The sequence below is a fragment of the Clarias gariepinus genome, chromosome 18 (assembly GCF_024256425.1).
Source record: "Clarias gariepinus isolate MV-2021 ecotype Netherlands chromosome 18, CGAR_prim_01v2, whole genome shotgun sequence".
NCBI classification, from domain to species: Eukaryota; Metazoa; Chordata; class Actinopteri; order Siluriformes; family Clariidae; genus Clarias; species Clarias gariepinus.
The window spans coordinates 10,735,093-10,750,226 of record NC_071117.1 but is presented as its reverse complement, the minus strand read 5'-3'; the positions used below and the strand labels follow the sequence as shown (position 1 = coordinate 10,750,226).

Here is a 15,134-nt window from a genome sequence, read left to right as displayed (position 1 = left end):
TAAAAATAAAGGTAAACGTAACCATCAAAGTTTAAGAAATATACTGTATTCTATGCAATAATTTCTTTTTTCATTTTTTTCCAAATCCTTATTTATAAATAGACTTGTAGAATATTTAATGTTTTTTTGTTTAAATTAGAAGTCCTGTTTGCATTGTGTGATTGGCTGTAGTGTTAACCATACACACAGGAAGGCATTGAGCCACGTGTCAGATCTTCTTGGTAATGTAGATGCAGAACCTTTGCCACTTCCCTGCAGAGGTGGGTTTGCAGTGAGTGTTTAAAACAACAGCCAGTTTGTTCAATTTACACAAAGGGTTTTCAAAAAAACTAAACAGAAAGCAAGATGACTTGCACATGGATTCTCAAGGTACTAATGGTCATCATCAACAGTGCCATCCTTGTAAGTCAAGTTTTTTGAAATTCTTTTTTTTTTATTTAAATAGTGATCATTAATATGAATATAGCATTAGCAGTTTCAGTATCTAAGGTGTATTAATATTAGATCAGACCAATGTGTTTATACTTGCAGTGTACTGTATTAAGAAGTGAGTTTGTATGTTTGATTAATATACTGCATAAGGTAAACCGCAGCAATGAATAGGCCAAGAAAATGTGGTTATAGTGGTTTAATTTGTACGCTTCATCTTCTCCGAAACAGGAAATTATTGTACAACTGTGTCAAATATTAAACACACAAAGTAAGATGTAATCTAGTCATAACCAGAATGAGTTAATCTGGTGAATGAGCTGTAAACAGCTGCTTTATGGCGCAGTGCTGATCGGGTTTCTAATTGTACCTTTGTGAAAAATATGTTTTCTTTCAGGTCTGTAAGTATTTGGAAAGTGATGCACTGTACACCTTCAGATTTAAATCAAGCTGTTAAAAACAAAAATATTGGATTAATGGTTTAGGAATTTTAGCCATTTTTCCAAAATCCCTCTATTATAACAAACTCAAAAGAAATTTTTAAAAAGTTTATTAATACATGGATGCACACTTTGCAATCAATGACTGCCTGAAATTTGAAGCCCATGAATGTCACCAAATGTTTTATCTCTTGGACTCTTTACCTGTTGGACTTCAGTTGTGGCTTATTTGTGGGGTTTTCTGTCTTTTAATTTTGTTTTCTGTAGATTAAATGCTCAATTGGATTGAAATTAGGTAAATGACTCAGCTTTTAAATCCTTTTTGATGTTTTTGAATATGATCCTTGGATCATGATATTTTTGTCCATTCTTTTTTGCCAAATTGTTGAAACAGTGTTTTTTTTTAGATGTATAAGTTTTGGCTGGTTGTTTGTTTAAAATCTCTCAAGTGTCGCCTAGGCATCATTACTGTCCATTAGAAGTCTCTAGCTCTGTGAATTAAAGATTAGATTTATAACATCTTTATCAAAGCCAATAATAAATCTAATAAAAAATTATTTACTTATATTTATTAAAGTAAGAGAAAGAATTGCCCTGTATTTGATTTAATCTCACTTACCTGAAAACTTTCCCAAAACTTGCTGATGAAAAGTATTTACAGAGCATGATCCTGCCACCACCATGCTTCGCAATCAGGATGGTGTTTTCTGGGTGATCGAAAGATTTTGTTAAGGATAGTAAACATAGTGTTCAAGTTCATGTTTCATTTGATTTTAAAGCTTTTTCAAACACATTTGCTTAAACTGGTCATTTGGCAACTAAATACAAAACATGATATCTTGAACTTCGTAATGCATCATAATTCTGTCTGTTTATGCTTTCTAATGAACTTCCATGAACAGGTGTACTTATATTGAGATCATGTGACACTATAAATTGCTCATGTTTAATACATTCAATTGATGACATGACTGGGAATAGCAATTGCTTGCACCAGATGGAATTAAAGAAGTTTATAATTTAAAAGTTTTGTTCTTTATTAATTTTGAGTATCATTATATTTTATGTGGATTAACAACATACAGCAATCAGCCACATCATTAACACCACCTCCAGGTCAATTATTGATCCCACAGGAAGTCCAGTGTAGCACAAACCGCTGAAAAAGTCAATGCTGGCCATTATAGAAAGGTATCAGAACACCCAGTGCATCACAGCTTGCATTGTGTAGATGCCTCCATTCCACTGAGCCAGATATGCTCCCGAATTTAGACAGTTGCAAATCGTAATGACCACTGGAGACATTGGTACAGGACACCTTGTTAATGCCTTGGTATCGACTCAAAAGCGCCGTTATCGAGTCATTATTAATGTTAATGTACATGATACTCGGTACGTAAATCAAGACTTGTTCGTTTTTCAAGTCAAAATTTATTAAAAATCTTTGCTCGTCTTGCAGAACACTTGCAAACCACGTTACCCCAACCTGAGGTTTCAGTGTATCTGCATTGAGTTTAATCAAACACGTGTTTTATTCAAGGGATAACACACTTGATAAAGAGAGAATCTTACAAAACACATGCAATATTATGTAAAACGTATGACGGCTCCTGCATACACTCGTACTGCCAAAGATCAGAATCACGTCACAAAATAAAAAACAAAATAGATTTTAAAAATATTAACATGCATTTAACTGTGCAGTCAAATATAAACTGATGCTAGGGATGGAAAAAGGAAATCTGGAAGCAACGGTTATACTACTACTACTACTACTAATAATAATAATCATTATTATTAACCGAACGGGAGACGTGGGTGGCTAATTCGGCTCAGTGGAATAGGGACCAGAGTATTCCTTGCAAACAGTGGCGCTCTGCAAGCATGTGTACTCAGTCCCATTCTGTACACCAGGCATATCAAACAGGATTCAAAAAGGACCAATGTGGGCAAATGCTTACTGACACCATCTTAAACTATTTTAACACACACCTTTCAAATAACTGTAATGAAACTACACACAACATGATTTTGCGCAGACATTTCGAAATAAACTATACTGCTTACTAATAATATACTATTATATATTACTGTACATTGTGTACTTACAGCTTGTACCAACATAACTTTTTAATGGTCTTTATAGTGAAAAGCACAGGAAGGATTTCATTGTATAATTTTCATTGCCTATGAAAATAAACGCTTTGAAACTTTGACCTTTTGAAACTTTGAGGACCCTATACAATACTGGGCATAATGTTTTTGCGTTTTCATGTATAATCAAAATTCATTCCCAGGCTGTTCTTTCAGTGATGAGAAATTAAAACAGTAGGCTACTTTGGTTGGCAGGTCTCTTCCTGTAACTCCCCAGTTCCCCTCTCCTTCATTTCTGCATTTTAACTTTGTTTCTTTGTCCCCCTTATTCGGTCAACAGATAGCCGGTGGTATAACGGCGATCATTGGATTTTTGATCGAAACGAAGGGCAAGACTGTTCTTGAATTGCTGAAAAACAATAATGAAATTTTCTCAGATTTTGCTCCTTGGTTTAATGCTACCTACTCGCTAATTGCTATTGGGGCCGTCCTTGCCTTCATGGGCTTCCTGGGCTGCTGCGGAGCCTACTGTGAGGATAAGTGCATGCTCATGATCGTGAGTGATCTCTGATCTTGTTTGTTTTTTTTTTTTCATAAAAAATTGCTTCTCACCCCTAATGTAACCTGACAACAATTAGGGTTTGAAAGTATTTCTTTCCATTAAAAAACATTCCTTTACCAAACATATACTCAACTGACTCCATGATGGTGTTACAGTACTTCATCATCATCTTCGCTGTGTTTGTCGCGGAGGTGTTGGCAGCAGTACTCCTTCTGCTTCACCAGTCTAAGGTAAGAGTAGTGATCCTTAATGTACAGTACAAGTATAGTAGATTTTTATGTATTATGTTATGTTCTCAAGCAGCCAGTTAAAACCAGTATCTATTGATCAGTTGTCTTAGAAGGATATCCAGAGTCTTTATTTGTTGTGAAACAGTTTTGACCCATTCCCTGTTACAATTTTTTGTTGTACATGTTGATATTTTGTCTCATGAGCTTCTGATCGCCTGCTTGCACAGTTTTTATACTGGGTCCAGTAGGATGTGAGAAGATCCCAGAAAAAGCAAACCTTTATGCTGGATCACATGATGTACCATACTCTTTGTCTTAAAAAAATAATAATTAGTTGTAATTTGGGACTTTTATGGAGAACCACATGAACATTAACTACCATATCCAACAGCAAAACATTTTTATAGCAGGTTAATTTTTATAAATATATCGTGTTTATATTCAAGAAAGGTTTGACTATCTGCAGTAAGTAAGAATTGGGCAAACTTTTGTCACTTCCACCTCCTTTCCTAAGAATTCAGATTGATTCTCAGGAAAAGTGCAAAGATTTAAAATTCATACTGTTAGTTTTTTTTCTTCTTTTGGTGGTGTGTAGTGGGGTTGTTCTAAGACCTTGGACAGTTAAGAAACCTCAAAGAGGTTAGCCTTAGCAAAGTCAGGCGGAAATGACCTTTGCCTTTATAATCAATAGGGCATTGGTACTGTAGCTCTGAGGCAGGCCCCTTGCATGCCATTGCAGTAGGTCGGGTTCGATTCCCACCCAAAGCCCAAACCCCAGCCACTGATACACTGCCAGTCCCACGGCCAGATAAAATGGTTGCACCAAAAAGGGCATTCAATTAAAACCTGTGCCAAGTTGTTGTGCAGGTTGGATGGACCCCTTGACGAAAGCAGCCGAAGTCCAACAACATGAGCTAATTAATTGCTACACACAATGACAAGCATGACTAAACAAATGTTCTGAAAGAGTATAGTACACCAGGTTGGTTAGGAATAAAAATGTAAAAAGAAATAAAAGAGAAAATGAGGCTGTGTTTGTTGTAATAATTAACACATAAAAAATGTTTACTTTGTTTCCTCAGGCAGAGGTACTGCTGAATAATATACGTACACAAGTCGCTAAGAACATAAAGGAGAACTATGGTAAAAACAACATCATCACTAAACCGTGGAACGAGACGATGGATTTGGTACATCACTTTACACTGCTTGGTTTTGGGCTGGACTGTTTGCACTTTACAGACTAGTTTACATTATTGTCATCAACAGGATTACACAGGCATTCCTTAGCTAAAGTGCCATGTGTGTGTGTGTGTGTGTGTGTGTGTGCTTGTAGATGAAATGCTGTGGATATAACAATTACACAGACTTCGAGGATTCCCCACATGTAAATAACACCTCATTGTACCCCCCATCCTGCTGCTCTGAAACAAATGAGTGTTTTCGCAAAAAAGCAGAATCAGAGGTATTTGTCCTGAGTCTACTGCAGCAGTCTGATTATAAACCTATTAATATGCTTTTAGATTTACTACAAGCAGTTTCAAGGATTTTCTGCTCCTTTTCAAAACCTGTCTTTTTCTTTTTTTTTTCTTTTTTGTTTTGTTGGCAGAAAGTGACTGGGTGTTTTGACGCTCTGGTGAAGTGGGTGCAGAATAACTCTTCCTTGCTCGGGGGCATTGCTGTTTGTATCATTGCTATAGAGGTATTGAAACTTTCACACCACACAATTAAGGATTTAGTACATTTACAGAAAAAATGAATATACAGTAGACAACACTGGATTAGAAAATACACAAATTGGACCCAAACATTCCAACCATTATGTGTCCTATATGGACATTTATCTATATATTATATACTTTTGTCTCTCTTTTTACAGGTTGTTGCAATGATCGTGTCCCTTATACTGTACAGGGGGTAAACCTGGAAACATGCAGGTGTAATGCTGCACACTGTAACATCTTACACCTGCAATAATACAAATTGTTTACTGGAAAAAAAAACTTATTTTCATGTATGCTTTTAATAAGGTTAATGCTTTTAAGTTAACGCAACCTATACCTCAAAATGCAAATATGAGCCAGTGATACTATATGAGTCTATATATATATTTTTGTTGTTAGCATTTTCATATTTACCGTATATTTCTTTCTGTCATTTTCTTTTGAGTTTTTATTTTACAAGCAACAATCATGCATGGTCATTTATGAGAGTGGTCTGACATTAAGCTACGTTTACACTGCAGGTCTCGATGCCCAATTCTTATTTGTTGCCTATATTTGATTTTTATGACCGTCTGTTTACATGTTCTTTTAACTATGACTCATATCTGATACACGTGTTTACACTTGCCATGTCATCTGAAACATCGCATATACTTAAAGGGAGGTTCTTGGGCTACACTCTAGCCAATGTATGCGTTTTTTCCCTGTTTACACGGACATAGCACATATCCGATATGTGTCACATACTGTATGAGCAAAAAATCGGAAGTGGGTCACATTTACCTGACAGTGTAAATGTAGAGTTTCTCAGGAAGTGGTCTGTTCATGCTAATAATTTGATCCGCATGTTTATCTGTGACTGAATATTCAATTGTAACTGGGTTACCTGAAATCATCATCAGCTTTCAGCAGAGATTTTACAGTATTAACCTCTAGCAACTCCTGGTGGATTTCATGTGCACCGGTTAATTATGCTTTTACTGCGCATCATTTCATGGCATTGGAGCACATTTAACATAATCAGCACAAACCAAAACCACTTTTTTAGGCACATGAATTCATCCAACTGCAACTTTTCTAACTGCTGAACACATGCAGATAAAGGCATACATACATAATGTCCTCTTCTGCGTCCGAAATACACGATAATCTCCTATGAACCGTTAATATTAAGATATATCTGCTACTTATGCTCTGTAAATCTTTCATAATGGCTCTAATCTTGGGTGCTGTTTGTTAATTGGTGATTTCTGAGGCCTGTAATCTTTTTATGAGCTTCTCCTCTGCAGCAGAGATCTTGCTTTCCTGGAAAGGTCGTCATGAGAGCCAGTTTCATCATCGTGCTGAATGGGCTTTTTAAATGTAGTTGATAATACTGACCTTCGCTTCTTACAATAACAACTGACTGTAGTTGTTCTTACTTACTGTAATTACCAAATGTCATATGTGTTATTTTATACGTTTTAAAAAATCCAGTACTGTTCTAGAATGTAGAAAATAAATCCAAACTTGTGTCTAAACTTTTGACTGATACAGTACATTTAAAGACACAAAGTTTAGCACTTTGGAAGCAAAATATGAAAATACAAGAGGGGTGGTTTAAGACTTCTGCAGAGTAAATATGTCTTTTATATTGCTTATTGTGTTTATACTGTACCAACAAAAATGGTGCTTATACTGTAGAACAAGCATTTGTTCATGAAAATAAAAATGAGACAAGCTGTTGGTGTATATAAATTTCAGATGAATCTTGAATGGTTTCTTTTTGGCCACTCATTTCCGGTTTACATGACATAAACAGCACTATGTGTCAATGGGTTACAGTTCGCCTGTCATTCTTGTGAGTTCTAAGCTAGATAGTATTTGATAGATTACATACAGTATAATGAAAAATTGTCTGGCTATTTTGGATTAATTTGAATAACAGACATTTGGTGTTTTTACCCTGCATTGATTTTTGACCATAATTAATGTATAAGGATTTTCTGTGTTTAACCCTGACCCTGCCTTGTTTGCTAATAAACTTTTGAATATGGATTCATATCAAATCATGAGAGAATTGTAGTTTGTTACAAATATAATTAAGTTAGGAATATTGTGGAAAACCACAAAAATTAGAGAATACAAAGTTATAAATAATCTTTTAGATTAAGTTAGGCCCAGACAATTTTTTTATTTATTTTTTTTACATTTTTAATGCGATTTTCAAAGAAGTGGAGCAATTTTAGAAACTTCCTATGGATTGCAATTCGAAATGATCAGATAGCACCCCTCTCCTAAAAATAAAGTAATAAAGGCCATGGTTAGTGCTTGGATGGGAGACCACCTGATCCTGTAAGCTTTTCAGTTTTATTCCTCATATAGTTTTTATTTTTTTATTTTTTATTTTTTATTATTTTTTTTAATTTAAAAATAAATCATTTTAATTGGTCAAATAGCCCTTCCTTCAACCCAGTTTCCACTTCCAGTTGTACTGGTATGAGAGTGCCGGATCAAGCCTGATTTACAAAGCTAAGCAGGCTTGACCCTGGTTAGCGCTTGGATGGGAGACCACCTGATCCTGTAAGCTTTTCAGTTTTATTCCTCATAGGGTTTTTTTTTATTTTTTTTATTAAATTAAAAATAAATCATTTTAATTGGTCAAATAGGACTTCCTTCAACCCAGTTTCCACTTCTAGTTGTACTGGTATGAGAGTGCCGGATCAAGCCTGATTTAGAAAGCTAAGCAGGCTTGACCCTGGTTAGCGCTTGGATGGGAGACCACCCGATCCTGTAAGCTTTTCAGTTTTATTCCTCATAGGGTTTTTTTTTTTATTATTATTTTTTAAATACATCAAAAATAAATCATTTTAATTGGTCAAATAGGACTTCCTTTAAGCCAGTTTCCACTTCTAGTTGTACTGGTATGAGAGTGCCGGATCAAACCTGATTTACAAAGCTAAGCAGGCTTGACCCTGGGTAGTGCTTGGATGGGAGACCACCCGATCCTGTAAGCTTTTCAGTTTTATTCCTCATATAGTTTTTTTTTTTTTTTCTTTTTTTTTTTTTAAATACATTAAAAATAAATCATTTTAATTGGTCAAATAGGACTTCCTTCAACCCAGTTTCCACTTCTAGTTGTACTGGTATGAGAGTGCCGCATCAAACCTCATTTACAAAGCTAAGCAGGCTTGACCCTGGGTAGTGCTTGGATGGGAGACGACCGGATCCTGTAAGCTTTTCAGTTTTATTCCTCATATAGTTTTTTTCTTTTAAATAAATTAAAACTAAATCATTTCAATTGGTCAAATAGGACTCCCTTCAACCCAGTTTCCACTTCTAGTTGTACTGGTATGAGAGTGCCGGATCAAGCCTGATTTAGAAAGCTAAGCAGGCTTGACCCCGGGTAGCGCTTGGATGGGAGACCACCTGATCCTGTAAGCTTTTCAGTTTTATTCCTCATATAGTTTTTTTTTTTTTTTTAATTTTTAAATAAATTAAAAATAAATCATTTTAATTGGTCAAATAGGACTTCCTTCAACCCTGTTTCCACTTCTAGTTGTGCTGGTATGAGAGTGCCAGATCAAGCCTCATTTAGAAAGCTAAGCAGGCTTGACCCTGGGTAGTGCTTGGATGGGAGACCGCCCGATCCATTAAGCTTTTCAGTTTTATTCCTCATATAGTTTTTTTTTTTTTTTTTTTTTTTTTTTTAAATAAATTAAAAATAAATCATTTTAATTGGTCAAATAGGACTTCCTTCAACCCAGTTTCCGCTTCTAGTTGTACTGGCATGAGAGTGCCGGATCAAGCCTGATTTAGAAAGCTAAGCAGGCTTGACCCTGGGTAGTGCTTGAATGGGAGACCACCTGATCCTGTAAGCTTTTCAGTTTTATGCCTCATATAGTTTTTTTTTTTTTTTTTTTTTTTTTTTTTTTAAATGAATTAAAAATAAATCATTTTAATTGGTCAAATAGGTCTTCCTTCAACCCAGTTTCCACTTCTAGTTGTGCTGGTATGAGAGTGCCGGATCAAGCCTAATTCAGAAAGCTAAGCAGGCTTGACCCTGGGTAGCGCTTGGGTGGGAGACCACCTGATCCTGTAAGCTTTTCAGTTTTATTCCTCATATAGTTGTTTTTTTTTTTCTTCTTCTTTTTTAAATAAATTAAAAATAAATCATTTTAATTGGTCAAATAGGACTTCCTTCAACCTAGTTTGCACTTCTAGTTGTACTGGTATGAGAGTGCCGGATCAAGCCTAATTCAGAAAGCTAAGCAGGCTTGACCCTGGGTAGCGCTTGGATGGGAGACCACCTGATCCTGTAAGCTTTTCAGTTTTATTAATCATATAGTTGTTTTTTTTATTTTTTTTTTTTTTTAAATAAATTAAAAATAAATCATTTTAATTGGTCAAATAGGACTTCCTTCAACCTAGTTTCCACTTCTAGTTGTACTGGTATGAGAGTGCCGGATCAAGCCTAATTCAGAAAGCTAAGCAGGCTTGACCCTGGGTAGTGCTTGAATGGGAGACCACCTGATCCTTTAAGCTTTTCAGTTTTATTCCTCATACAGTTTTTTTCATTTTTTTTTTAAATAAATTAAAAATAAATCATTTTAATTGGTCAAATAGGACTTCCTTCAACCTAGTCTCCACTTCTAGTTGTACTGGTATGAGAGTGCAGGACCAAGCCTAATTCAGAAAGCTAAGCAGCCTTGACCCTGGGTAGCGCTTGGATGGGAGACCACCTGATCCTGTAAGCTTTTCAGTTTTATTCCTCATAAAGTTTTTTTTTTTTTTTTTTTTTTTTTTTAAATAAATTAAAAATAAATCATTTTAATTGGTCAAATAGGACTTCCTTCAACCCAGTTTCCACTTCTAGTTGTACTGGTATGAGAGTGCCGGACCAATCCTGATTTAAAAAGCTAAGCAGGCTTGACCCTGGGTAGTGCTTGGATGGGAGACCACCTGATCCTGTAAGCTTTTCAGTGTTATTAATCATATAGGTTTTTTTTTTTTTTTTTTTTTTTTAAATAAATTAAAAATAAATCATTTTAATTGGTCAAATAGGACTTCCTTCAACCCAGTTTCCACTTCTAGTTGTACTGGTGTGAGAGTGCCGGATCAAGCCTGATTTAGAAAGCTAAGCAGGCTTGACCCTGGGTAGTGCTTGGATGGGAGACCACCTGATCCTGTAAGCTTTTCAGTTTTATTCCTCATATAGGTTTTTTTTTTTTTTTTTTTTTTTTTTTTTTTTTTTTAAATAATAAATTAAAAATAAATCATTTTAATTGGTCAAATAGGACTTCCTTCAACCCAGTTTCCACTTCTAGTTGTACTGGTATGAGAGTGCCGGATCAAGCCTGATTCAGAAAGCTAAGCAGGCTTGACCGTGGGTAGTGCTTGGATGGGAGACCACCTGATCCTTCAAGCTTTTCAGTTTTATTCCTCATATAGTTTTTTTTTTTAATTTTTAAATAAATTAAAAATAAATCATTTTAATTGGTCAAATAGGACTTCCTTCAACCTAGTTTCCACTTCTAGTTGTACTGGTATGAGAGTGCCGGACCAATCCTGATTTAAAAAGCTTGACCCTGGGTAGCACTTGGATGGGAGACCACCTGATCCTGTAAGCTTTTCAGTTTTATTCCTCATATAGTTGTTTTTTTTTTTTTTTCTTTTTTAAATAAATTAAAAATAAATCATTTTAATTGGTCAAATAGGACTTCCTTCAACCTAGATTCCACTTCTAGTTGGACTGGTATGACAGTGCCGGATCAAGCCTAATTCAGAAAGCTAAGCAGGCTTGACCCTGGGTAGCGCTTGGATGGGAGACCACCTGATCCTTTAAGCTTTTCAGTTTTATTCCTCATATAGTTTTTTTTTTTTTTTTTAAATAAATTAAAAATAAATCATTTTAATTGGTCAAATAGGACTTCCTTCAACCCAGTTTCCACTTCTAGTTGTAATGGCATGAGAGTGCCGGATCAAGCCTGATTTAGAAAGCTAAGCAGGCTTGACCCTGGTTAGTGCTTGGATGGGAGACCACCTGATCCTTTAAGCTTTTCAGTTTTATTCCTCATATATATATATATATTTTTTTAAATAAATTAAAAATAAATCATTTTAATTGGTCAAATAGGACTTCCTTCAACCCAGTTTCCACTTCTAGTTGTAATGGCATGAGAGTGCTGGATCAAGGCTGATTTAGAAAGCTAAGCAGGCTTGACCCTGAGTAGCGCTTGGATGGGAGACCACCTGATCCTGTAAGCTTTTCAGTTTTATTCCTCATATAGTTTTTTTTTTTAAATAAATTAAAAAGAAATCATTTTAATTGGTCAAGTAGGACTTCCTTCAACCCAGCTTCCACTTCTAGTTGTACTGGTATGAGAGTGCCGGATCAAACCTGATTTAGAAAGCTAAGCAGGCTTGACCGTGGATAGTGCTTGGATGGGAGACCACCTGATCCTGTAAGCTTTTCAGTTTTATTCTTCATATAGGTTTTTTTTTTTTTTTTTTTTTTTTTTTTTTTTAAATACATTAAAAATAAATCATTTTAATTGGTCAAATAGGACTTCCTTCAACCCAGTTTCCAATTCAAGTTGTACTGGTATGAGAGTGCCGGATCAAGCCTGATTTAGAAAGCTAAGCAGGCTTGACCCTGGGTAGTGCTTGGATGGGAGACCCCCTGATCCTTTAAGCTTTTCAGTTTTATTCCTCATACAGTTAGTTTTTTTTTTTTTTTTTTTTTTTTAATAAATTAAAAATAAATCATTTTAATTGGTCAAATAGGACTTCCTTCAACCCAGTTTCCCCTTCTAGTTGTACTGGTATGAGAGTGCCAGATCAAGCCTCATTTAGAAAGCTAAGCAGGCTTGACCCTGGGTAGTGCTTGGATGGGAGACCACCTGATCCTTTAAGCTATTCAGTTTTATTCCTCATATAGTTTTTTTTTTTTTTTTTTTTTTTTTTTTTTAAATAAATAAATAAATAAATAATAATAATAATAATAAATAAATAAATTAAAAATAAATCATTTTAATTGGTCAAATAGGACTTCCTTCAACCCTGTTTCCACTTCTAGTTGTAATGGCATGAGAGTGCCGGATCAAGCCTGATTTAGAAAGCTAAGCAGGCTTGACCCTGGGTAGTGCTTGGATGGGAGACCACCTGATCCTTTAAGCTTTTCAGTTTTATTCCTCATATAGTTTTTTTTTATTATTATAAATAAATTAAAAATAAATCATTTTAATTGGTCAAATAGGACTTCCTTCAACCCAGTTTCCACTTCTAGTTGTACTGGTATGAGAGTGCCAGATCAAGCCTCATTTAGAAAGCTAAGCAGGCTTGACCGTGGGTAGTGCTTGGATGGGAGACCACCTGATCCTTTAAGCTTTTCAGTTTTATTCCTCATATAGTTTTTTTTTATTTTTATGAATAAATTAAAAATAAATCATTTTAATTGGTCAAATAGGACTTCCTTCAACCCTGTTTCCACTTCTAGTTGTGCTGGTATGAGAGTGCCAGATCAAGCCTGATTTAGAAAGCTAAGCAGGCTTGACCCTGGGTAGTGCTTGGATGGGAGACCACCTGATCCTTTAAGCTTTTCAGTTTTATTCCTCATATAGTTTTTTTTTTTTTTTTTAAATAAATTAAAAATAAATCATTTTAATTGGTCAAATAGGACTTCCTACAACCCAGTTTCCCCTTCTAGTTGTACTGATATGAGAGTGCCGGATCAAGCCTCATTTAGAAAGCTAAGCAGGCTTGACCCTGGGTAGTTCTTGGATGGGACACCACCCGATCCTTTAAGCTTTTCAGTTTTATTCCTCATATAGTTTTTTTTTTTTTTTTAAATAAATTAAAAATAAATCATTTTAATTGGTCAAATAGGACTTCCTTCAACCCAGTTTCCACTTCTAGTTGTAATGGCATGAGAGTGCCGGATCAAGCCTGATTTAGAAAGCTAAGCAGGCTTGACCCTGGGTAGTGCTTGGATGGGAGACCACCTGATCCTTTAAGCTTTTCAGTTTTATTCCTCATATATATATATATTTTTTTTAATAAATTAAAAATAAATCATTTTAATTGGTCAAATAGGACTTCCTTCAACCCAGCTTCCACTTCTAGTTGTACTGGTGTGAGAGTGCCGGATCAAACCTGATTTAGAAAGCTAAGCAGGCTTGACCGTGGATAGTGCTTGGATGGGAGACCACCTGATCCTGTAAGCTTTTCAGTTTTATTCCTCATATAGGTTTTTTTTTTTTTTTTTTTTTTTTTTTTTTTTTTTAAATACATGAAAAATAAATCATTTTAATTGGTCAAATAGGACTTCCTTCAACCCAGTTTCCAATTCAATTTGTACTGGTATGAGAGTGCCGGATCAAGCCTGATTTAGGAAGCTAAGCAGGCTTGACCCTGGGTAGTGCTTGGATGGGAGACCCCCTGATCCTTTAAGCTTTTCAGTTTTATTCCTCATATAGTTAGTTTTTTTTTTTTTTTTTTTTTTTTTTTAATAAATTAAAAATAAATCATTTTAATTGGTCAAATAGGACTTCCTTCAACCCAGTTTCCCCTTCTAGTTGTACTGGTATGAGAGTGCCAGATCAAGCCTCATTTAGAAAGCTAAGCAGGCTTGACCCTGGGTAGTGCTTGGATGGGAGACCACCTGATCCTTTAAGCTATTCAGTTTTATTCCTCATATAGTTTTTTTTTTTTTTTTTTTTTTTTTTAAATAAATAAATAAATAAATAATAATAATAATAATAAATAAATAAATTAAAAATAAATCATTTTAATTGGTCAAATAGGACTTCCTTCAGTTTCCACTTCTAGTTGTAATGGCATGAGAGTGCCGGATCAAGCCTGATTTAGAAAGCTAAGCAGGCTTGACCCCGGGTAGTGCTTGGATGGGAGACCATCTGATCCTTTAAGCTTTTCAGTTTTATTCCTCATATAGTTTTTTTTTTTTTAAATAAATTAAAAATAAATCATTTTAATTGGTCAAATAGGACTTCCTTCAACCCAGTTTCCACTTCTAGTTGTACTGGTATGAGAGTGCCAGATCAAGCCTGATCTAGAAAGCTAAGCAGGCTTGACTGTGGGTGGTGCTTGGATGGGAGACCACCTGATCCTTTAAGCTTTTCAGTTTTATTCCTCATATAGTTTTTTTTATTTTTATAAATAAATTAAAAATAAATCATTTTAATTGGTCAAATAGGACTTCCTTCAACCCACTTTCCACTTCTAGTTGTGCTGGTATGAGAGTGCCAGATCAAGCCTGATTTAGAAAGCTAAGCAGGCTTGACCCTGGGTAGTGCTTGGATGGGAGACCCCCTGATCCTTTAAGCTTTTCAGTTTTATTCCTCATATAGTTTTTTTTTATTTTTATAAATAAATTAAAAATAAATCATTTTAATTGGTCAAATAGGACTTCCTTCAACCCAGTTTCCACTTCTAGTTGTACTGGTATGAGAGTGCCAGATCAAGCCTCATTTAGAAAGCTAAGCAGGCTTGACCGTGGGTAGTGCTTGGATGGGAGACCACCTGATCCTTTAAGCTTTTCAGTTTTATTCCTCATATAGTTTTTTTTTTTTTTTATAAATAAATTAAAAATAAATCATTTTAATTGGTCAAATAGGACTTCCTTCAACCCTGTTTCCACTTCTAGTTGTGCTGGTAT

The 15,134-nt window shown here is 35.1% G+C and overlaps 1 protein-coding gene across 1 annotated transcript; it reads left to right on the top strand.

Moving 5' to 3' along the window:
• Positions 1-279: 279 nt before the first annotated feature.
• On the top strand, positions 280-5,833 carry LOC128506901 (tetraspanin-1-like). The gene is made up of 7 exons (XM_053477515.1): positions 280-402; positions 3,304-3,519; positions 3,681-3,755; positions 4,838-4,945; positions 5,092-5,220; positions 5,365-5,457; positions 5,635-5,833. The coding sequence occupies exons 1-7, from the start codon at positions 346-348 to the stop codon at positions 5,674-5,676; spliced, it is 720 nt and encodes a 239-aa protein (XP_053333490.1). The 5' UTR covers positions 280-345; the 3' UTR covers positions 5,677-5,833.
• The last annotated feature ends 9,301 nt before the right edge of the window (positions 5,834-15,134 follow it).